This window comes from Apteryx rowi, unplaced genomic scaffold, assembly GCF_003343035.1.
Source record: "Apteryx rowi isolate R43461 unplaced genomic scaffold, aptRow1 scaffold_45, whole genome shotgun sequence".
Classification (NCBI taxonomy): Eukaryota; Metazoa; Chordata; class Aves; order Apterygiformes; family Apterygidae; genus Apteryx; species Apteryx rowi.
The window spans coordinates 853786-878474 of record NW_020450705.1 but is presented as its reverse complement, the minus strand read 5'-3'; the positions used below and the strand labels follow the sequence as shown (position 1 = coordinate 878474).

The following is a 24689-nucleotide window of genomic DNA, read 5'->3' as shown; positions in this document are numbered from 1 at the left end:
TGAAGAGTGCTCTTCATCTTAGTTCTCTTCAAGTCTTGGTATCAACAACGTTAGTACTTTTCAGACTAACACTTGAAAGCCCAGGTCTCCCAAGGAGACTCCCATGCAGATACCACAATCACTTTGGCAGTTACAGAAACCATCTTGTTCTTCAAGGCAAAGGGATTTGAAAGACAAAAGATGTACGATTAAATCTAAAGAGATAATAATATGAAATAGGGGAATTTATACTATAATTTCCTTGCGTAATGCAAACTTACAGGATACAGAAGAAACATCTTTGTTTGCACAGTATCATCTATATTAAACAAATGCCTAAGAAGTCAACATACTCAATGTGTTAAGAAGCAACCTTTTAATAAAGAAAGCAGAACCATACTTTGCTGTTAACAAGTATTTTGAAAAAGGCTTATGAAATCAAATTGAAGCCAATTATCTTCTGCATCTGCAGCTGAGAAGGAAGTGTCAATACTCAAAACATCTGCTCAATTTGTGTTCTTTCATTTCTTACAAAGTAAGCATTAGCTTCTAGTTGTACAAGTGATTAAGAGAGCAATAAGATATTGCTCAACAAAAACTATTTCCTTAGATGATTACAGGCTCTAAGGTCAGAGAAATTCATAACATTAAGCATCGTTACCAGTGTAGAAGCCTGTGAAAGATACCGTTTTGAATAACACAGCTTTCTTTGCCTCCCCCCATCCAGATGTCAGCTAACCACACCCAGTGGATGCTGGAAGTGATGCTCATGAGATCAACGGAATCAAGCTATCATGAAAAGCAAGCTCCACTCAAACTGGAGTCAGCTGATGCCAGGGACTAGACAGCATGAAGACCTCTGTGTTTTCCATTATGAAGCTGAAGAGTGAAAGAAGAGTCCCAAAGAACTGGAAGAAAGAGAACACAACAACAAAAAAAAATGAACTCAATTTCAAAAAAACAACATACTTTTATAGGATTAAGGTATGACCAAAAAAATCCTGCATCTTTCCTCAAGACAATACAGAGCTACATCTCCCTCAGTACTGATGCCATGAAATAGGCTTGTAGAAAATATTAACAGATTTCTATACACCCCCCCCCCCAAAAAAAACCACCACACCCATCAGCTGTAGGACAACACTGAACCCTCAACATCTGCCATATACAAAGCTTTACTACAATTTTGCTATTAGTAAATGGAGGCATAAAGGTTGAGACTGGCTTAAAGCTGATGAGACAACAAGGTGGCTGGGGAACAAAACTCGACCTTAAAACTCTCTGCTTTAACTGCACATCTTTTTATCTGAACAGTACTTAAAGCCACCGAATAGCTTCAGTAAGATTGTGATAACAGCTTATAGTGTGTTACTACAAAGAAGAATCTGACTTCAAATCCAAGGCGGGGGGGGGGGAGGAGGGGGAGAAAAGGCAGGTCTGGGAAGTCACGGCTCAAACCTTAACTCACCCCGCCGTGCTTAGACGATACAGTCCACTCTCAGCTGGATGCTAGAACGCTGGGAGCACTCACAGGCCAAAGAACTCGCAATACCTAGGCACAACCAGGATGAGTTAGGATAGCAGTTCTACATGCTACAACTCTTCCAACTGCTCTAAGCTCTACATCTTCAGTTTTATGCGGACTGGAAAGGAGGGTAGTATATTTTCTTAGTTATTCAGGCATGTATTATTTATAGGTCATTGATTCAACCGTATAAAGACTGAACAGAGAATCCAGCAAGGACAGCCCATGCTTCCAGACAGGATCTGTATTCTAGATGCCATCTAAACAGTTCCAGAAATAAAGACTAGGTTAAAACAAACGGTGCAAACTCCCCTGCACCCTCCCAACCCATCTCCCCAATTATTCAGTGGGACTCGCATTATCCTCATACAAACCCTCTTTCCATGAGGCAGCAATGACAGAATTCATTTACTTTGAGGGCTTTACTTTGGCCCTCCTGGCTTATATCATAACCTCAAATATTACATTAAAAAGGCTTTTAAAACATAACATTCACAACAGCGCAGGAGCTTTTCATTGCAGCTAGCTTCTTCTCTGCCTGTTTGCGTGTGGCACCTTCACATTAAGTGCATGAGTTAAGATGTAGATTAGCAAGGCAAGAAACCTTTGCCCTTGGCATCGACACTCAGCTGTGACAGGAAACTTCAGGCTTTTTTTCTGTGAAGTGTAGAACCACTCATTACACATTGGCAGGGAAGTGCACATCTCCAAACTATACACATTTTCTCTTAGATAAGCAAAAGACTCAAGTGTTTATAAATATGAAAAGTTCAGCAGCTGGCTAAAAACTTAATTCTCCAGTCTCACTTAATGAGCTTTGGGGAAAGTGGTAGGGGGATTTGCTCAGAAAGCAAAGCAGAGTGTCACAGAAAACAGGACTTGCCAGACTAGGGTCTGTTTAGTCCCATATTCTGTCTCTAGCAATGGCTGCTATCAGCAAAACAGCAAGAAATGCTCTAATGGGTAGCTATGGAACAACGAGCAAGAAAAATCTTTTCTCCTAATCTTGTAATCACAAAAAATAGCCAATTTTTAATTTAAGTCCCATGACTTCTTTCTTTTCTGTGAAAATATCAAGCAATCTATATCAAACACTTTGGAACATGGATTGCCTTCAGAACTAGTCCAATTCCCTGCACAAGGAAGTGCTTTCAATAAGATACTGGAACACTGTTGCAAATTTTTCAATAATATTAACTAATAATGATCTATTCTAGTAGCACATATTGGAAAAAAAGATAATTAGGCCTTATAAAATGGGATATATTTCTTTTGAAGGTAAGCATGTTAGCTGTTTTCAGGCACTTCTAACAAGACTGTTGACAGGGCCTGCTGTCACTCTGCATCTGTAATTTTCTTGAAGAGAAGACTTTTTGGTGTCTTTATGCGACATTATAGAAGGAATTGAGCAACATGACTTTTGCAAGTTTATTCAGAACTACCCAGTTCTCCATCTATGCAATTATTAAAAATTCATACCAAATAGAAAAAGAATCAGATCCTTTTGCCTGCAGTTTTGACAGAAATTGTTATGTATGACAGAATATTTTTCAGCTTACTCAGTGAACTGTATATATTAATGTCATCTATTTTTTGTGCTTCCTCCCTTCTGTATACTGAGAAAATCCTGAACAGCACCTGCTTAAGAAACAAAGCAGCCCCAGATTATCAGTAACAGAGGGATTCTCCAGATCAGAAGTTATCTGAAAAACCTGCAAGGCTGAGCTCTTAACCACAACACACACTGAGAGGGTACGCACTCTTTTTGCGGATCATACTGTATTCTCTACTGCTGCACATTCCATTGTCATCACCTAAAATGGCTTGCAGGGTACATCTTCCTCTAGTTGAGGAACAGTAAAACTGAGAAGTCTGAGTTTCAAGAGAACTAATAAGCACAGTTGGCTCTAGCTGGATCAGTAAATGCTCAGCACTTCTGGAAATATCAGTCCCTAATGTCTGCAAACCCTTCCACCTGTATAAAACATAACTAACATCCTTCTGGTGCCTGATCCCAAGGCCAGTGACTACAACGGAAAGACTGCCATCAATTTCAAAGGGAGCTGAATCAGAGTAGGTGCCAGTGCTGAAGACTTTTGTTGATGGTGTATTGCATTGTATACATTGGAACTAGCAAATGCTTCATTGTGATTTTTGGCCACTTGGAATATTTTTAGCAATTTGCCAAGGTTTACCCTGTGATTTATTATGGAGGAAACAAACTCAAGCACTAACAAATGAAAATATGTAAACTCAGACTTTTCAAGTCAATAGAAAGGTATTCAACTTTTTAAAGCTCTTTAGAGTCATGCAACTCAATATATATTCAATTGCTGGAAACAGCTTGATTAAGAAACAACTCAAATGTAATCTAAGCAGTCAGAATTAAGTCATTCAAAGAGATTATAGTGAAAAATTCCATATATATGATATTTTGCCATTGTCGTTCCTACAACTGTGCCCTAGATTTGTTGGAAATTCAGTAATTCCAATAATTTGTTGGAAATGTATTTTGTATCACTTTTTCACTGAGATCAAAGCACTAAGTATCTTATCTTGAACTTTATCTCAGTCTCAATAGTATCTTTACTTTTATTGAGATAAATATCTTTATCTCAATAGTATCATAAAAAATGCTTGAAATCATGAAAAACAATTTTTAATTTAGAAAGCTTAAAATATTAGAATTACCTGCAGGTATGACACTAGATAAAACAAATAATTGTTTTATTGCAGTATGTTTGGGGGGGGGGGAGTACAATATTTTAATAATTAAAAAAGGAAGAATATTAGTCATTAGACTATAAATGGAAGTTAAAAATAATCCCATCTAAAATAGCAGAAGATGGTGTCAACCTCAGTAGGATGATAAGGAATTCACTTATCCTCTCCATCTCAAGATTTCCACTTTCGCTGGCACTAAGCTAGCACACTAAGTGGCAAGAACCCCCTTTTCTGTACCTGCCATTGAGGTCAATTGGTTGGTAAAATTATGCAGTGATATGCATGCTTCTTGATCATCTTTTCAGCTGAACAGACATTATCTGTCCTTTCCTATAGAAAATAAGTGAAATAAATATGCTGCCAAATGAACAAACCCTTTGAGTTTTTTCCCTGCATTTGGACAACATGTCACTTGACATTCAAAATGCCATTATGCAAAACCAGCTAACTTGCACAAAGTCTTTTTTTGGTTCAAGAAACCCAGAGAGAACTTCACCAAGCGATTCTTTGTTAGCGTAACATTTGACCTTGTATCTCTTTGGAAATCATACAACTTTGCTAATGCAGTCCTTACAGAATTAATCAAGCAGATAGTTAGACCCTAGTTACATGAAGCCAGCCAATTATGAGCAGCACTGAAATTTGTCACTGGCATGTCCAACCACATTTTCCAACATAAAGATCAACAGAACTGTGTGGAAATGGGGCCCCCACTCTCAGACCTGCATGACTTGGACACTGTAGACTAGAGTCACTAGCAAAGCCAATGTTTTAGGAACAATGTATTCTTAAGAAAAAAGGGCTTGTTTCCTAGGTCTCCATTACCTGGTGCATTAAAATAGCAAGAAAGCAGAAACTCTTTTACCCTGTCTTTTGACTAGCAAAGCCTGAATAAATAATGCACTGAGAGTTGAGTACTCTTCAGCTGGCACTCCACTCTACTGCATGATTATGGATCCATAGTTCAATAAAGGCCAAAGGCATTACATGGTATAGCTTGAGAAGAGGGGAGGGGAAGCTGCCTGTGCCATTTTTCCCTCTTTGTTGAGGTAAGACAGCAGAGCTTTGAGAGTTCAAGGAAAGCCAAGGTTAGAGCCAGTAGCATTGTTAACAGAGAGGCAACGAAGAGAAACCTGAAGAAGAAAAGGGGAGGGAGAGGAAGAAAAGAGAGGGGCACAGAAGGCATCCATAGGAACAACTGCCTCAACAGCAGACATATATTTAAAACAGCACAGATCAGGAATATATCAAAGCACTTTATCCAGATAAAAAGTTTGGTTACCATTGTAAAGTCCAATTTCCATCCTTGAATAGGTATTAGAATGACAGAACCAGAACGCATGTATTAACTACACTGGACACAATCCCCTATCTAGTAACTGGAACCAGACTGGATATAAAAATCATTGGTCTAGTTTCCAAAAGGTAAGTGACAGTTAACTAACTTTTGAAGCAGCTGGCTTGGAAGTGAATGATTAATTTACAACTGTTCTTGTCAGTTCCATTCGCTTAATGCTACTAGATTGCACTGCTCAGCAAGAAATCTTTTTTTCTGGGGTCCAGTCTGCCTTTCTACTCACTTTTTAGAATCTCCAGTTACCAATTTATTTTTTGTAGCTCTCACACTGCAATCTTCTATGAGAATAAAATCCACATTCAACACAAAGCTCAGTGGTAAAGTTTCTCAGGTGTTGAAATGCTCCTCTGATACCATAAAAGTGCAAATTAAAGCCATGGTATGTTATACTAACAATTTAACTTTCTGTCAAAATATACCATTCATTTCACCCAAATTTCAATTTCAATTGTCACTGAATACATTCTTACAAAGGGACATAAGGTGATTCATGGCCCACGCTTCTCATGAAGAAATGGCTTCATCAAGACAGGCCAGAAATGCTGCACTTGGTAAGACGGAACCTATGCAGTGTTATGAGCAAGACGAGATTGAGTACACTGCCACATTTGTACAGCTCCAGTTGATACCTGTCACCTTATCTCTGTATCTTAGCACCCAGTTCAAACGACAACAGAAAGTTCACAGACTATCACATTTAAGCCAGAAGTTCACTCCTCTACAATCACCATTTTGAAGACACACTTATTTCTGTTACAGTAATATAGAGGAAGCCTCATTATGGATCATAACCCCTTTACAGTACAGAGACATCACTACAATGACAGTCCTTGCTACAAAGACCTTACAGTGAGCTTGATGGAGTGCAGCAGTGGGAATGCGACAAACAGGATCAGAAGACCACAGGCTTAACATATGCAGAAGTCCTTTTACTATGGTAACCACACCAATTGTTGTTTGAATACTTAGTTCTGCAAATGACCATTATAACATGTGCCACTGCATACAAAAGCCTGGGTTCCACCGGCAACCTCATTTTTATAAGGTTGTAACAAAGCTTTGTGGACTTGAATTCCACAGGCAGATTCTTCATTATTCTGCTGGAAAAATCCATTGGTTAAGTGAAGGGACACAACTATGTTTCTGCATTCCAACAATTTAAATATTTCACAACATAACCACTGTTGCAATGACATCGCTGCTTTCTGACCCACCACTATGTACTTTCCTATGGATCTCAGAAGGATCCTGAGAACACAGACAGCAAAAGCCTGTCATTCATACTGCAATGTAGCATTTTTAGACACTTTCAAAACCAGGCTGTTTACTGCTGTCCAAGCTGTCCATAGCTAAGTTCTTTAGGACAAGGTAGCATTCTCCCACTAGTTTTGTGTCTTGCAAGCGAAGCAGATCTCAGTAACGTTCCACTGACTCACACAAAATACAGTCTTTGCAGAGATTTGCTAAACTGTTGTTGTATGGAAGAACTCAAGTCACTAAGCCTCTCTGTAGTAGCACCTTTAGAACATAGCAACTGCCCAAGCAGAATTCTAGAAGACTAGCACCCCTGTTTACAGAACAGTAATAATGCATATGGCAGAAGGAAAGAAGCTAAGAAGTTACCATTTGATAAATGATTGTGTCTAAATTTCCTGCACAAGCTCTAACACCTCCTGTATTAAGCACTGAGCAGACACGTAGTGAGACACTGCAAACATCTGCTGCACGGATGTTGGTATCTCTGATTTTTAAAAGGCAAGGTTGAGAAAAATAGGGTAAAATGGAAATACATTAAAGAAAATGTTACAGGGTTTTATTTGATTTCCAACTTTGATGCCATAACATGTCTTACAGGAAGATTTTACAATTGCTATTGTAAATATTGGAGCATCCATCACTGCTCACTGTAGAGCATTCCTTTGCAAGATAACAAAAAGCAGCAGCAAGTCAAACGGCTTATAGAGAATGTGCAAAGTTTTATTTGTTATGCACAATGTCCTCAACATGATACAAGATACAGATTTAAACAGTTTCTGCCTCAGAGAGTTTACAATCTAAACATTCTCAAGGCTTGGATTTTAACTCCTGTTGGCTCCTGGAAAAGCCTCTTAAATCAGAATGCAAAAGATTTTTTACTTCCAGCTTGAATTTTAAGCTGAAAAATCAAGTCAATGAGACAGTAGAAGCCAGAGCTGCATTGCATTCAATGGGCATTCAGGAGTAACCTGATTAAATTGGGGGGGGGGGGGGGGAACACGACACGACTACGAACCAAAACAAAGAGGAAAAAAAAAACACCACAAAAATCACAGTTTTTTCTGGTAAGCTATGAATCCAGTTCTATTAAACATCACACAAATCACACAGCACCTTCAGGAGCACGAGACTGACTACAGCCTCCAGCACCACAGACCATGGACCTCAGAACTTCCAAAGATCCCACAAATTCTCTAAGCAAGCCCCACGACAGAAACAATACTTACAGCTTTAGCAAAAATGACCATCAGCTCAGGGAACTGGTGTGTAAGGAGGGCAAGCATTGCTGAAAAGGAACATAGGCCTGCTGTGAAATGGATGAAAAAGGGAAGTTCCTTCTGTGGGTAAACGGAGACTTCATGAAACGCTGAAAGGAAAATATTAAGAATATTTATATTTGATAATCAAGGACAGATTTCTGAATTAAACACTCCATTCTACATTTACAGAAGGCGCAAGTGTGGACTCAACTATTGTGCAGCTCAAAATGTTAGGTCCCAGTACTTTACTCAAACTTTTTAAAGTTTTTCCCTGACATTAAATGCCTTTGCTTATTATTAACAGTCACTACAGCTTTCTCTTCCCAATCTTCTTTTCCACTTGCATGGGATTTATTTTTAAAGCATTTCATCAGGCTTAGTTTTTGATACCTGCTCTTTTAACAGGACAGAGGGAAGAGCTATAAAATTTACAAGCTGTCAAAATACACGTTCCAGACAAATTACTTAGACCAATTTAAGCAATTCAGGTGTTTTCAACCTTTTGAAGCATTAATTCTATTATTTAAGGAGAACAGCATTCATTTTTCAAGTATATTTCAGTTTTCCTGCTTCTCCTATTTTAATGGAATACTCGTCCACCTTAAGTTCAGTAAATCCAAAACAACCATCAGATCGTACGTGCACACAAGGTAGCTCCGTAAAACTTCCCAAAGATTTCTGGTTTGTAGACTACAGTACATTTTTCAAGCAGCTGACAGAGCAGATCTCAAAGAAAACAGCACCAGAACTAGGTTATAAATTCTGCATATAACAGTTCCTTGCAATTTCCAATCTATGGTCATGAAATCAAAAGAAGGTGATTAGACAGCCTAAGAGGCTGGCATATGGAGCTTTCAGCACTCAAGACACTAGAACTGATTACTAGCTGAGGACCTGTTTAGTGAATTTGTAATTACTTTCAGGCTCTGAATACCTGCAGTTCTGACTTATCAATGATTCTGAAAGGTTTTTTTAAATGAAAAGGTTTCTTTAGACACAAGTAATTATGAAAGGGTTGCACATATTTCTTCACAAGCTGGTTTTAAATCTACAAAAGCAAAATTTAGGGAAGCCTTTTTAGAAAAAATGAAAACATAATTGTTTCATTATTTGTTTTTATTGTACTAGTTTTTCTTCTTGTACCTGTATTTTTTGGCTTTTAACATGCAGCAGACTAAAGTCTGAGGAAGAAAAAGACAGTTCACCCTCCCAGTTACTGTTTCTGAATGCTGGCACATAAAAAAAGTTATCACTATAAAAGCAACCCCAGCAAAAATGACTTGTGCCTTTGCCTATAACTCAATGACAGAGGGCTTGGTTTTGTTTAGCTTTTACATCTGTGATTATGGAACACAACGCTGTAGAACACACAGCGTTCCATGTCTAACGCCAGTCGGAGTTGTTTAATGATATCCCAGAGATTATCAGTTCACCTTCTTAACAAGCAACCAGTCCTGCTACTTTATGATACAGTATGATAGCAATGCACTCTTTACCGAGCAAACAAAGGAATGGCTGTCTACTACTGAGTAGTAGGAAAGGATTAAAAAAGAGAGAAAGAGAGAGAGAGGGAGAGAGAGAGAAGGATTCTTTTTACACCAGTTGTTCCTACACTGAGATATTAGAATCAAATCCAAAATACATATGGACAACTAAAAACAATTCTATATGTTCACAGCCATTCGGGAATTGTTACTAGTCAGACCAATTCAGGGTCTTTGAATCATTAATTTGGCCAACGTTATTTTAAATAGATAAGTTTAAAAAATTAAGTGTCAAGATTTCTCGAGGAAGTAGTGCAATAAAAGTGTTAAGATGATTTTATTTATGGGTAGTTTTATATTTAAAACATAACAGGAATGCGTGAGTGATCGTGTTGAAATATGTGCATGTGTTGGTGTTTAATTATGCTGGGAAGTCTACAATTTAGGGTTAGTCACTAACCCAGGAATTCCTTGTGCAATATCCTGCATAAGTGAGAAATGAATAATTTAAAGCAGTCTGGGGGCAAATTTAAATTACACATTTTAAATATAACTTCAGGCATTTAAATAGGAATATGTATGTGCAGGTTTGCTTTTCCACAGCTGTGGTCTCAGTGGGTCTGCTGGTACTTTTGCAGTAGCCCTTTACAGTCCTCTGGGACTTGTGTTTCTTCATGATATAAAAGTTAACCTTAAAAAAATTCTATTAGCACATACAATTAAGAGTCCAATTCTTATCTAAATTAATGTTACTTTCTCAGACATAATGAGCGAAGGTCCTAATGGTTTATTTTCAGGTTGCCTTACAGAAACAAAAAACATGTAGGCTCATACTTGCATAAAATAATCTTGAGGTAATAGACAGTTGAAGAGCACTTACTCTTCAGTGTCAAGTGTTAGTATAAATCCATAAGAAGATCTAAATGGATAAAAAATTCCAGGAGGCATACTATGCAGTGGATGAATATGCACCAATAAATTAATCACAGAAACCAATAAACATTCTCTCAAGCTAAAGATTAACCAAGGACTTCCTTTAAGATCACAAACAGGTTTTGCCAGATACTTGAATGTAAGACTGGAACCATGCATTTACACATTTACACTTTGCTAAAAGGAAACAGCTCCTCTGCAACAGTAACCAAATCTATGACTTTTAAATGTGATTTCAAGAACTAGTCCATTTTTTTGCTCTCAAAGTTGGGAAAACACAGGTTGGATGTATCACACATGGAAATTTCCTCCTGGAAGGATCTATTAGGTTATTACAGAATCAAGCTAACATTTATCCCCATGCACATGTAAAGTGCTTAAGGAACATTTGGGAGGGACATCAACAAGTAGCTAAATCCCCTTCATGGGGAGCTCAAGCCAGAAACCACAGTAAGGTAAATACAGAACAACACAAACTGAATACTTCCTTAAGTTACGTTTTATCATCGATGCTTACAAACCACTTACTTGGCAACAGTTCTCTGTCTGCTGTTTCTGTACAACTCGGATAGGGATAGAAAAGATGGCCTTTCTCTAACGGGTATGGGATCATCCTAAACGCTGAAAAAAGAGAGTGACATTATATTCATAGCTAAACCAAGCAACCAGATTCCTACAAAGAGAACCAACTGTGATTGAGGTGAATAAAGGCAAAGAGATTAGTCTACTGTCCAAAAAGAAAAAGAAAAAAAAACCACACCCAATGAAAACAAAGATACTTACTGCCCTCCCATGTACAATGTAGCAGATTTAGAGCTCCTTCTATCCTCTTCCAGTGCTGGAGATGAAAAAAAGCATATGCTACTGCCTCACTGTCCCCTCGTTTCAGAATATGCTCTGGAGGTAGGACTAAGCTTTTCATTTCTAGCAAATACTGAAAGTAAAAGTGGAAAGCACTTTGTTACACGAAATATTCTTAAATCCTTACTAACTGTGAAACATGAAGGATTATTTGAGGCATAACAGAGCACATCGCACAGAGACCAACTTCTGTCTGTTGAAGAAATAGCATCTATTTGCACAGGAAAGGGAAAAGGAAAAAAAAAAGAAATATCAGTGTATAAGGCTCTTAAAATGAGATTTTCACATGCAGAGTATCAGGAAAAAAATGCATCTTCAGTGAGGCAAAATATGAAAGTTTTTGTAGAAAATGCATAAAATGTAGTGCTGCTGGTACAATAGCAATGAGCTGCAAGTTTAGGCTAATAAAAACCCTAGTATTTTTTACTCACTTTTATCACTTTCAATGCAGGAGGCTAAATATTTGTTAGTTCTCAAGTATCAGTAGCAAATCAGAAATTGGTGATAAGTGCCAGCATGCTAACGAAAGGAAGAAGAATCGAGCAAAATTCAGCAAATCGTGGTTTTAATGTGGTTTTGCTGTGCTACCACAAGTATCTCTGATTTCAGAATTTCTCAGTTTCAGCCTTCTTCCTACATGAGCAGGATACACAATGCACAAAAGAGCCAAAGACTACAAGAATTAATAAATTTTCCATTTCCCTTAAAACACAGGATATGCAATTTTGTTTTTTTCATTGTATATTAAAAAAAGAGAGGTATTCCTTTTGAACTTAGCTTTTAAAAACAGATAAGTAATTTTTAGAAGCATGAAATGATAGTTCCAGCTCTAGTATTTACTTAGGAGTTGTCTTCTCCTAGCATATAGTGTCTCATTCAATAACAGCCAAAGTTAATCCACACCTTTGATCAATGTGGCTGGCAATTCCTTTGACTGTCTCCCAAAGTGTAAGAATGCAGCCAACTCACCGATTTATTTCAGCAGATGCCACAAACTATGAGATTATTTACTAATCCAGTTTGAGGACTTAACTTTTCCCATTCAGATTCTTGAAGGAATGTAGTAGGGGTTGTGCCCTGGCCAAATAAAGCACATTTACTGCCTGGCTAGGTTCTTCTCTTAGTGCCTTGGGCCTACACTCTGGAGGGTAATATTCTTGCTAATCCTCACTAATCCTCTTCATTCTTTTTTTTTTTTTAAACACAGTAAAGGATCACTCACACAGGGCTGCTGTGGGAAAATGGTCTCAAATATCTGACCTTCGACCTGACTCCTCATGCTCTCTGCAGTGCCTAGTTTTCAGTTGTACTAACTGCTTAAAGAGTAGGGGAATGCAAATGCAATAGTGGTGATGAAGCCCCATTGCAAGTATAGCCTCAACATACTAATGCTAACCTCCATGCTTCGGAGTTTAACTACTCTTCACCCATAAGTTACCACATGAACAGAAAAAATTCCAGGATCTAGAAGATTTTAATATCTTTTTTATAACCATAAAACGGACAAGGTATTAGTATGAAAAGAATATATATATATATATTTTTTGCAGATTTAAGAAAGTCTTTTTACCCAGTTAAAATTTGTAAAATACTCAGAAGATGACTGGAAAAGAATGTTTTGCACATTATCAAAATGTAGCTACAGATCTCCCATTTGAAATGGCTTAAAAGCATCATTTTGTAGCACCATAAAATGCTTTCCTAACTTTTCAAACAAAAGCCATCCTTGTAAAAGCATAACTCAGAGCAAAAAGAAATAAACACTATTTTTATTTTCCTTATGCAAAATGATGTTATCTGCAAAGACAATCACTTTAATTAGACACAAGAACAAAGATTTACACTTCACATATTCATTCATTTTTAGTTCAGAGGAAAGGACAGACTGCAAATTTAGAAACTAGATTTTCTTCCCCACTAGTCCACCATAATGTATTGGGTAAGTTACTTCACTTATTTGTGACCTTCCTCTCCTCTTTTTTCTTGTTTGTTTTGACTACGAATATTCTACAGCCCATACTCTAGGTAGCCAGCAACAGTAAAATTCTGCCTGGCAGTTTTATCAACAGGTGTTTCAAGGAGCTATTGTAATAAAAAACTAAGAAGAAATCTGGATATGTATGCAATTAGAAGAGGAGATCACAGTATTGCAACTCAGAATCAGTTTCCTGATTGTCTGTAAAACTACCAAACATATTTTGCAAGCAGACTGCCTGAAATGGTATCTAACTTCTTAAAAAAGGTACATGAGGCTCCTGAAACAACTGAAGGATATACAAAGGAACTTTTAGATAATGATAATGCGTTATAATCTTCTTCCCCTAAAGGCAGAGGGTAAAGAAAAATCTGTCTGAGACTGTCTGAAATGAACTTGCTACGCTCTTGATCAGTCATGCAAACAAGCAGCAATTTCTCCCAGCAATTAGCTTTCTCAGTGCACATTCTATTAGATTGGACAGGCAGACAGAATAGAGTGGTTGGATAATTCAAGCCTTCACAGCGATAGTCATTTGGCCTCCATGATTATTTGCAGAGGATTATGTCCAGAACTAAGCCAACTTTCTACATTCAAGACTTCAAACCGAATGCATAACCAATACTAGCACAGTAAAAAGCAAGAAAAGATTTTATTTTCACACAACGCTTAGTGGAATCTATTACCTTGGCTACTTCAGGTAATGATGGACATTAAGTTACAGCATGTAACAATACAGGTTCTTAATCTTGTTTACACAGGGATGAAGAAAATAAGTGACTGCAGATCTTTCAATAATAATTAGAGTTCTGGAGGCATGCTTTAAATACAATAGAAAGAAGTATTTTGAAGTATTATGGGTAGTTATTGTTTGGATAATTTAATTTGGCTTCAGGGATTTGAAAGACCTAAATTCATATTTACTAATACTTAGCTTACCCAAAGGGCCTTCAGCAATACATCACTGGATTTTCCAGCAAGTTAGAAAATTTTAACTTGCGTTTAAACTTTTTTGTAACAAAACTATTGAATACTACCAATTATGAACAACTAATTAGAGCCAAACATTTATGATACAAACAACTCAAGGGCTGGAGTTATAACCAACTTCAAAAAAGCACAGGGTTAGAAAGGCTCAAACCACAAGACAATAACATAAGATGACTTCTCTCAGAAGATAAAGTAGTCCTACAGGAAATAAAATACTCTTACCTTTGGAACATGAGGGTTAAATTCCACAGCTCTGTGAATTGCTTCCACAGCATTAATTTCTGCTGTACTAAGGCCTCTTTTGGAGGCAGTTTCAGGGGAGAACCTGAAGGGAAAACCCATGCAGAACAAAATCGATAAATGCTAACCAGTTGTTTGTTTAAAGTTGGAACTCACCAAGAACTGACTGATTTATCAAAAATGAAAAATAAACCCTTCTAGCAAACAAATGCAAAGGCTAGTTTTGGTATCTTGACTGGCATCCATGCCAAAATGACAAAGATATGTTAACCTTTTAGAAACTTAATGTCAATCACCTAAGGTAATTGAGTTCTCAGTCTTTAATTAGATTGTTGCAACATGACCTTCTAAGGAGGAAAAGCTAGAATCACCTGAGGACTAGATCAGGAAAAAACAAATGCCAATATGAACTTCCACGAATATCAAGCACTTAATCCACACACAAAAAAACCCCCAAACCTGCTGAACATCACAAGCGAAATACTGAAAACTTAATTTATAGAAAAGTACATCTGTGGATATGTGCTTTTGGATAATCCCTTTACCTGCATTAATTTTATGGATGCTTAAAAAATTTTTTTAATTATGTTCAACTATCCTGGATTTTACACAAAGTAAGAGCATACTATTTGTCCATAAAGTTTATTTTTCAAGAGAAAAGCAAAACAATAAAAATTGAAAGAATTTTGTATAAATACACAGCTATTATTTTTAGAAATATAAGCACTATGTGTTGGATTTAGATCTTTTTAATTCACACTTTACAGCATAATCCAAGATTAGCAACAAATCACTGTTTTCACAAGTGGGCTTGCTTACCTTTCTGAAACAGCTCTGGCTTTTAACAGGGCTGCTGTGTAACATATTGCTGCTGATTTTGGAAGACTAATATCTATGATAAAATAAAATAATTAAACTGTAACATTTGAAAGTAAGACAAACATTTTAAACCCACTTCCTTTGAGCTTAAAGATTTTTATTTGGGTATACCATATAATAAATGTCACGTCTGGAACATTTCAGCTATGATTAGAAACCCTGAAATTCTTAGCCACTAAGCACAGTCTTCTGGTGACCAGTCAGTCTCAGATCAAAAACTCAGAGTTGCAGTTGGGTTGGAAAGAGTAATTCTTTCTTCTAAACACACCAAGATGCTGAAACTGGATTTAAAGAGAAATGCATGCCTAAATAGACACTTGAGAACAAGGTATTTTCCCTATATTAACCCATGGAGGTTTAAAATGAGCTTTTAATCTTCACCTCATTTTGCAACTGTATACAAACACAGAGTTTTACAAAATATTGAAAGAGACACTGACTAGAAGCTGACCAAAAAAACTACATGACAGATAGAAAAATTGTTAAAAGAAAATGCAATTTCCATTCTTTTCCAATTCAATGGGAAAAGTATCTATTAGTTTGATGCTTTGTAGAACAACTTCTGAGGCCAAGTTTGAGATGACAATTATAGATTAGAAGGTTAGCACTTCACAGTACAAGTTTACTTTAAAAGCAGACAAAGCCTGGGGTCTCATTCCCAAGCATCATGTTGTGTATAGTCATATAGCTCTTGGGTTTTTTGGTAAATCCCATCCTGGCCTTTTGCTTAAGTAAATAAATAAATAAATAAAATTAAATTTAAAAAACCACCACACAGAGCACCCTTTTCTTAAGAAAGTCACAATTTCTGACATTAACAAAGACATCCTGGCAAAAGAGCAAATGGTTTTGTTAAATTAATAAGAACCCGTACAGCAAAGCATGGATGGTCAAATAATACAAGCACACAGCTGAAGTGGCCACACACAGGGGCACAGGATTTTGGCAAGAACATCATACTTCTGATTCCCTGAAGCAATAAAGAACTGAGACACAACAGAGAACACACTGACTTCTCAAGGGCATGGATCGCTGGCCACAAAATACTGCTTCTACGTCCCTCCATTCTGAAGATGATTAAAGGGACAGTTTTGGCAGCAGCACTTGGTACACTAATGACCTGGGTGTTAGCTACATGGCAAAACTCTGGGGACAAGTAAGTACCTATTTCATTAACATTTATCTAGACCTGTGCAACACCTGCAACATTCTGATTCAGAAGCATAGTGAAAGCAAACCACTGTCATTTAAGGGAGAAAAGCTTGTACACCACCAGTCTCTGGCAAGCAGACTCAGTATTACAGAATAGTCAGAACAAGACCAGAGGATGACAGAAAGGAAGGCTACCTTTTTCAGCCTATCTACATCAAATACTTTAAGGGGGCTATATGACAACTGAAAAAGGCTGATGGAACTATTCATAACCAGGGATCTAGAAGAGATTAAAAAAAAAAAAAAAAAAATCCTTGAGTGGAGGCAAAGTGAACTTCAAGATCTGTTTGTGGATTAGTGGTAACTTAAGAACATGATACTTAATTCGTATGTAATTTAGCTTGCCTAAATTCGGATAACTCCATCTTGAGCTCATCATTTTAAATGGAAAAACCTGACTCATGCTCTAAAAGTGCCTTTTGTGGGTGATGAGGGGAATCTAGCCAACTAGCTCAGACATTGGTAGACACCTGGCTTTTGAACAGACACACTTTGCCCCCTCACCTATACAATTATACATAAACGTCAGTATTTTTCCAATAGACATTACTTACCGTCATACTTCGCTAAAACTGCCTGGACATCTGCATAAGCCTGTAATTCCAGCAGTGCCTCCAGGAGGTTTTCATGAATATTCAGCATGCTAAGAAGTGGAAACTCTTTCATTAACTGCAAATCAATAAAGAGAAATAAATTAGGTATGATTATATAGTATTTTATTTGAACTCCTGAAACAGTTAAGAAAAAAATACAATAATTTAAGCTTTGTCAATGCCCTGTTCTTTTGCAGTGTTGAAAACAGGCATGTAACCAAAAGTACTGCACCATCCCTACCTTAAAGGGGTCACTTTTTTTGCCTGCATTCATCTACCGGAAAACAAGTATACTTAGGTGTTCATACACAATACTTTTAGCCCAGATTGGCATGTTTCTCCCAGTGGGCTGGTTTGGTCAGTATATTTTTGTGTAATAACAACTTATGATACATCTTTGGCAAGCAAAAGGTAAGAGTGAAATACGATGAAGTACAAAGTTTGGCTATTTTGATAAGTTAGTCATTGACCCAAGTGTGAAGCAAACTTGACAGCAAAACTGTGAACATATGCCATTATATAATGTGAAAATTTAGTTTCTAGATACAGGAATCTAAAAAATTGTCATCGCCATCCCCCCCAGTAAGTAAATCCATCATGATATGCAAATCTCACTGGGAAATAATTCAATTAGATTCACTATGATGCCTAGAAAGGGAGTTTTACATGACCAGTTTGGACAACGTGACTGAAAAACATCAGGAGTTGCTCACACTTCTTTTAAATTACTTACATCTCTCATCATTTTTACAGCTTCTCTTATTCTTCCAAGTTTTCTTGCACACATAGCTAGCCTCCTTTTCACATATACCAATACATTGGTGTCTCTTCCTGATTAAAAAAAATGGAAAATTAGTCCATCAGTTACAATCCTTTTAAAAAAACAAATAAACATGAACACACACTCTAACAGGAATATTTCAAAGTAGCTAATCCAGGTGCAACTGACTGTAGAACCAAAATAGTAAAGATACATTCAGGATTGTTGTCATCATCTTTTCTACACCTCTAAAATGAAGATATAGAAATCTCTCTCTCTCAAAAAAACAAAACAAAAACATAGAACCTGTTCTTCCCTAACCGTATGTAAAAGTATAAAATAATTAATAGAGCTGTCCCAACCAAAGCCCATCTAGACCAATGTCAGCAAATCCTTTTAACAAGGTTAAACGGCAAAAAAATTAGACTCCCCCCCCCCCCCAAATGTTGGCTGGAATAAAAGGAGCATCAACAAGACAACCTATGACAAATACATAGCATAACTACCACTTTCTAAGTTTATTCTGGTACTACAAAAGATCACACAGCATGTCATGCTAAGCATAGCTAAAACAGTAAGAACTGCTACACTGATTTGGGAATTAAACTTGAATCACTAATCATAACTTTCATCTTACTTTGCTGCTGAAAAACAGGTGTTTGTTTATCTGGTTCAAAATGCTTACTCAGCTGTGCTTCATGCTGAGGACTTTGGGAATGGCAGTTTTGAGACCTTCTGTAAATTGTTTCTCCTGCTTTCAGAGCCTGTTTAAAATACTTCTCAGCATCTACAATAGTTGTTGCTTCTTCCTCAGCCAGAAGAACATATGCAGTTGCACAGCTGTAACAGCAGAAAAAAGACACAAAATATTCTAAGGGACAAAAAGCTTAATATTTTTGAGTAAGCGTAAAAAGCTTCCGAAATAGGGAGTTTTTGCTCGTGTTTAGTATCTAAGCATTGACAATAGTAAACTGCTGTACCATAATATTCACTGGTTATGTTCAAATGGTGAATGCCAGGAAAACAGAAACCTTTCAGCTTTAAGGCAAAATAAACATTCTGAGAAAAAAAAAAAGTTATAACTGCTAGTAAAATTATTTTCCATTAAATATTTAAAATGCTGTGATAATTGTGTGAAATTCCTTTTTGTTCTATTGGTTTGTTTTCTAAAACAAAAAGGTAAACCTTTTTACACAAAAAGGACCAGATTACAAAACAAAATTGATTGCAGAAGTAAGTGAAATTTTTTGGTTTGTGTTATACAAGTATATTTAAAACCCTTAGAACAACATCATCTATGAACTCCCAATACAGTACTATCACAATGCCATTCCTGATACACCTAGATTCTCATATTCAGTTTAGGCTGTTCCACCTCAGCATGAGTTTTCCTGTGTTATTGCTACTGATACAAAGATTAAAAAAAACCCCAAACTTTTCTAAGAAAAAAGGGAGAACAAAAGCTACTTTTTCTAAAACATAGTTCAATGCTTCAGTGTAACTGACAGCCACGTGTGTGATTCTCATATTCGCAAAAATCCCTCTTAAAGTATTTAGAAACTTCTCTTGCTAATTCTAAATAATTAGGACAAGAAACTGATACTGTGGTCAATATTATGCCATTTAATCTTTCACACCGGAAATAAAGAAAATTAACTTATATTCTAAACTTACTCATTGTTCAATTCTAAAGCTTGATAAGCTGCTTTAATCCGGGCTTGAGGGTTTCTCTCTCTCCATGCTTTCTGCATAACTGTTGCAAAAACATTTAAAAGGCTGGTGAGGAACAGAAATGCAGGCTAACACCTAGTTAACCAATCAGAAAAGCTGAGGCAATATTGGCTGTTTATGTTTCAATTCTACTAGATTAACATTCGCTTTCTTTTTGCGAATTCACCTTTGCTAAACAACTGCTATAGGGAAGAGTAAACAAGCATTTTAATTCCAGCACGAGCTTCTACCACAAGAAGCAGAATCTTGCAACATCTGATTATGTCACAGATTTAATCCAAGATAGCAATACCAAAAAGAAGATTATTCATTGACCATTTAAGAACTCCTAAACTGAAACAAAAGGCAGCTTACACAACCAGGCAGATGTACAGTTTCTAAATCGCTACAGATTTTTGGAAACATTTCACAAGGTTTGTTGAAAGCTTGGCAGGAGCAATTGTTAAACACAGGTTCTTGCAGACCTGCACAGAATTTTAATTTAAGCTTTCAAACAGAACTTCAAAGAAAGTTGATATAGTAAGATGTGTGTTGCACAGTTATTATTTCATACTTCAGTGTTTGGACAACCAGATCATACAGGGTTAAACAATTTATTTTTAAATTTACAAAGCATGTTTGAGTGGAATAACATGGCAAAGCCAGTTCAAGATACAATACAATCATTTATCATCTTATTAAAAGATGTTCTAAGAAGTAATTAAAAACAAAGGATGAAATCTACCTATTTAAAAGGTTTATTTGAATTACTACAACTCAAATTCAAAATTAGTCAGATGAAGAGCAAACAAAAGGTTCAGTGAAGCATCTCTACACCCTTCCCCATATGTTTCTACTAGAGAAAAGTGGGATCCCAAACTGGGAGCCAACTTCAACCAAAAGAAAGACAGCTTACTTACAGCTACCATTTTCTAGGCAGAATTAATAGCTTTCACACAAAATAACAGTTCTGAAAGAACTCCAGAACATTACATTCATGGAAATAAATATCTGGCCTATCTCAAGTATGATAAGAAAACTGAAGAACCTATGCATGTTTCTTTTGGAACAAAACTTTCTGCTGTCCAGCAAGAATAACGTGGAAAAATGTTCAAGTTCTCTTTTGGAAACAAAATATTAGTCTTGGCTTAGTAAGCGAGACAATACACTCCATTTGTGAAGTAAAAACACATCAAACATGTCACAGCTAGCTGACAAGTAATGCTTTCGGAACTTGACAAATTGGTAATAGTTAGCACCTAGTCTGACAATAACCAGGTTGAGTACATTTTCTGCACTAAACATTTGGAATACTATAATAAAATCATGGAGACAGCACTGTTTCATATGATAGCTTGTGCTATGCTGACATATATTAAAAATATCCGCTTTACACATTTCATATATATATCTCATACATATGTCATTGGTACCTGTATCTGAAGGCCGAAGGGCATCCGTATCACATGTGAAAAAGTTCTGATGATCTTGAGCAGACAAATTCATGTCGTAATATGTAAGAGGCTCCTTCCCAGTCACCCACATGTACCTTTAATAAAAGAAATTTCAGTAATATGTGCTGCTAGTAAATGGTAATGCTGATCCCAAGGAGGATATCTGATGTGCTTAACCGAAGCTAGTGCAGAAACCTTATTAATAAGGGAGAGGGCTACTAACCAGAAGTTTTCAAAGTACTACTGCTCCATGATCTGTACAGGTTGCCAGAAGGCTTCCTGCAGAGGAAAAAAAAGTCTTTTTGATCCCAAAGTTCTAAATGACTGGGGAACTGGCTACCTAAGAAGCACCTTTTCCTATGAAATAGCACAGAGACTTACAGCATGGCTATATTAGTTTAAGAAGTGAGATTTCAGATTTAGAATCACTGTCTCAACATCTGAATAAAATAACTCAACAGCTGTGAGACCATCATTTTCCTAGAGTTTTCCAAAAAGAACAACAAAATAAATTCAGCAGTATTTTTCTCCTACTTTACTCTGAAAATCTGATGATGTTTACAATAATATTCTCATTCTTAACATTGAAACTGCCAAAGTCTGGATAGGTGCTTTTTAAACACAGGACTGGCATCAGTCCAAACTTCACCCCTATAATCTTGTAGGTCTTACTGTCTCCCAATAGTATTATTGCAAGCTCTGGGAACACAACAAATACGTTCCAGACTAATTTTAAAACTAGCAATGAAAAATAAGATTATTAATACCTGCTATATTCTGCCCCCCTGAAAAGATTGAGAGGATTTCGCCACACTTTGCACTCTGAAAAAAGATTTAAAAAAAAAAGTACTTTCTGAATTAAGAGCACAAGAAATACTACCATGACTTTAAAATATAGTAACTACACAGTTTTACTTCAACAACAACAAATCCCACAACTGGTTTTAATCTGAGATTTATACAGTTTCATCTCAGTTATGGTTTTTTTTTTTTTTTTTTAAACACATATGATCTTTTTCTGCTCCCTAAACTTCTGTTGTCCCATGGATCTTTTCCCCCCAGCATTTCCATCATACAAAAGCACACAGTGGAAAAATTAAACACTGCTATGCACATTCATGCAATGTTTATCTTGTACGTATTAAGAATAGCAAAAATCTATTCTTATTGAAACAGTTCTAGATAAACGTGTAATATTTTGAAAATGATGTTTTTGATAATGAATGTTTTAGATTAATGATACTATGTAACATATTATGTATCACTTAATTTCTTTTACCATTATTAATAAAACACATTGGTAAAATGTAGGCCTTTCTCCAGTTACTGTAAGCACTAATGCAGAATCAAAACCATCCAAAAGAAAAATAAATTCACTTGAACAAGGCCTTCTTGAAGCTCAATGAAAACCATAGGGATGCATTAACAATCACCTGGCATATTCTGCCTGTTTGTTTCATTCTCTCCACTGTTAGCTGAGAATGCTACTGGTGCTGGAGGGCTGTTTTCTGCTCCACCAATGAGGGGCCTCAAATGACTCACAGATACCTGCTCAATGAAAGATGTGCCATATTTTCGGAAATGCCACCACTCGAACACCTGTCACAAGAGTAAAAAAGCACCAGAAATTTCCTTAGGCAACACTCTTCCAATATAAACCTAAGAAACGAAAAGCAAACTGTGAACAGCAAGGACAGTCCCCTGCAAATGACTACAGACAGAACTTATCTACATACAAATTAACACCAATTAACTGTTTCATGCCTGTCTTGTCATGCAAGATCTCCCACATAACATGAAAGAGACCGAAAAAAAATAGTAAAAATTTCATCAAACATGAGTTCCCCCTCCCCGAGTTATTAAGCTAAATTCTAAACCATTTCAGAAGGTGCTTGGATCTTTTAATACCAAAGTGTGCAGTATGGGGAAACTAGACGTAGAGGCAAGAATCACAAGCTGGGTGTAGCTTTTTCATTTTACAAAATTAATCTAAAAAATAAAGCACAAAATGGAGAGTTAAACTGAGATGTTCTGCCAGTCAAACTCCTAAGAGGGAAGTTTTAAGCAACGGTAATCTAGTTCACTTACTAGAAATTTTGGATCAAAAGCACTACTGTCTTTCTCTTTATGCTATTAAAAGCATCTGCTTATCACAGTCCTCAAGCACTATACTATATTGTCAGCCCTGGACCAACTTATCTGAGTACTTCCATTAGCATGCAGAAACAAGTCACATTCAAACAAACGGTATTCCTTGTTATGAAACATTACTACAAGTAGTTGCTGCCCAAAATCCACTTTTTTTTCTTTTAAGAAACATATTTTGCATAATTTCCATATATACAGATATAGATATACACACACATCTTAAAACAAGCCTGAATTCCTAAAACAGGCACAGGTTACTTAAGACTTATTGAAACATGCAGGATACATAGTAAGAGAGTGCTTACAATACACCAGAAGAGATACTAAACAGTAAGTTCCCTTGTAGTACAAAGGCACCCTCTAGAGTCTGTTCAAAAAAAGTTTATTGCATTTCACCTTAACAAGTTCAAAAGATGTTAAAAAAAAAGGGGGGGGGGAAGCAAACTACTTACAAATATCAGTCCAGAAATAAAAGATGAAGTCACAGTAAGTGCAAAGTAGAATTTTGGTGTCAAAGTGCTTAAGAATACAGTCACTGTTAAGAGAAACAAAACCAAAGAGTTTATAAGCAGAACCAAAAAACACAAATAACTTGTTTTTAAACAAACAATACTGTATAAAATACTATGCAAACATATAATGCAACATCGCCTTAGTAACGTTACAGATAACGGTTATTTTGTTAGAGAACCCTTTTCATCTGTCACCTTCTTGTTGGAACTGTCTAACATTAGTTAGGTTATATATGCCACTTAAAATCTCTGTGCATATGCTTGGATAAAGGCGGCTATGATTTCAACTATCTGCATGGCTGGTGAATAATAACAAGCCATTTTAATGCATTATTTTATTTTAATCTAAAACTGAAAGTTATTGTTCGGATACAAGTTTCTATTCAGTGTTAACAAGGACACTGAGGAAGCTTACTTTTTGAAAAAGCATATTCCTGCGCAACACTAAAACAAAGATATAAAATATAACAAAAAGTGAGCCAAAATTAATATGTATTATAGTGTTGCACAGTACGACATATTAGCACATTGTGTCTTCTGTATCTTATATAGATTCCCTTTCTTGGTATTCACAGGAAAACGCAGTTCTGTTATCACTCTGGCCATGTTTTCTAACTAGAACTAGAGGTGATCTTTCCACCTGTCACTCTATAGCCTCATCCAGGCTAGCAGCAGCGGGAAGAGGCGGCGAGAGAAATCTAGCAGCGTATGGCACCACCAACCGGGGAGCCGCGCGACAGGCACGACCCCCGCTGGGGAGCCGCATCCAGCCGCCGCGGGTTCAAGCTAAGTTTAACAGCGCAGGCCCCGCCGCCGCCGCCGCCCCCGGCCTGGCCC

The 24689-nt window shown here is 36.7% G+C and overlaps 1 protein-coding gene across 4 annotated transcripts; it reads right to left on the bottom strand.

Annotated features, from left to right (window-relative positions):
• Positions 1-332: 332 nt before the first annotated feature.
• ST7L (suppression of tumorigenicity 7 like) lies at positions 333-24635 on the bottom strand. 4 transcript variants are annotated; one of them, XM_026077205.1, is made up of 16 exons: positions 24493-24635; positions 23793-23875; positions 22626-22791; positions 21960-22014; positions 21172-21287; positions 19703-19781; positions 18666-18868; positions 18002-18099; positions 17230-17344; positions 15404-15476; positions 14567-14669; positions 11302-11356; positions 11047-11139; positions 8069-8208; positions 1448-1531; positions 333-887 (listed from the first exon to the last, which is right to left on the bottom strand). In XM_026077205.1, the coding sequence occupies exons 3-15, from the start codon at positions 22630-22632 to the stop codon at positions 1478-1480; spliced, it is 1191 nt and encodes a 396-aa protein (XP_025932990.1). In that variant the 5' UTR covers positions 22633-22791; positions 23793-23875; positions 24493-24635; the 3' UTR covers positions 333-887; positions 1448-1477. The 4 variants fall into 4 exon arrangements, with proteins under 4 accessions (XP_025932990.1, XP_025932987.1, XP_025932988.1 ...); XM_026077202.1 differs by having other exon boundaries at positions 11302-11452; positions 24493-24634; XM_026077203.1 differs by having other exon boundaries at positions 11302-11452; positions 18714-18868; positions 24493-24630.
• Positions 24636-24689: the final 54 nt, after the last annotated feature.

Coding starts and splice junctions, on each gene's coding strand:
- ST7L (XM_026077202.1), bottom strand. Junction 14,670..15,403: donor GCCAGAGCTGTTTCAGAAAG/GTAAGCAAGCCC, acceptor TTTTCCCTTCAG/GTTCTCCCCTGAAACTGCCT. Junction 11,140..11,301: donor ACATTGTACATGGGAGGGCA/GTAAGTATCTTT, acceptor CTCTTTTTTCAG/CGTTTAGGATGATCCCATAC.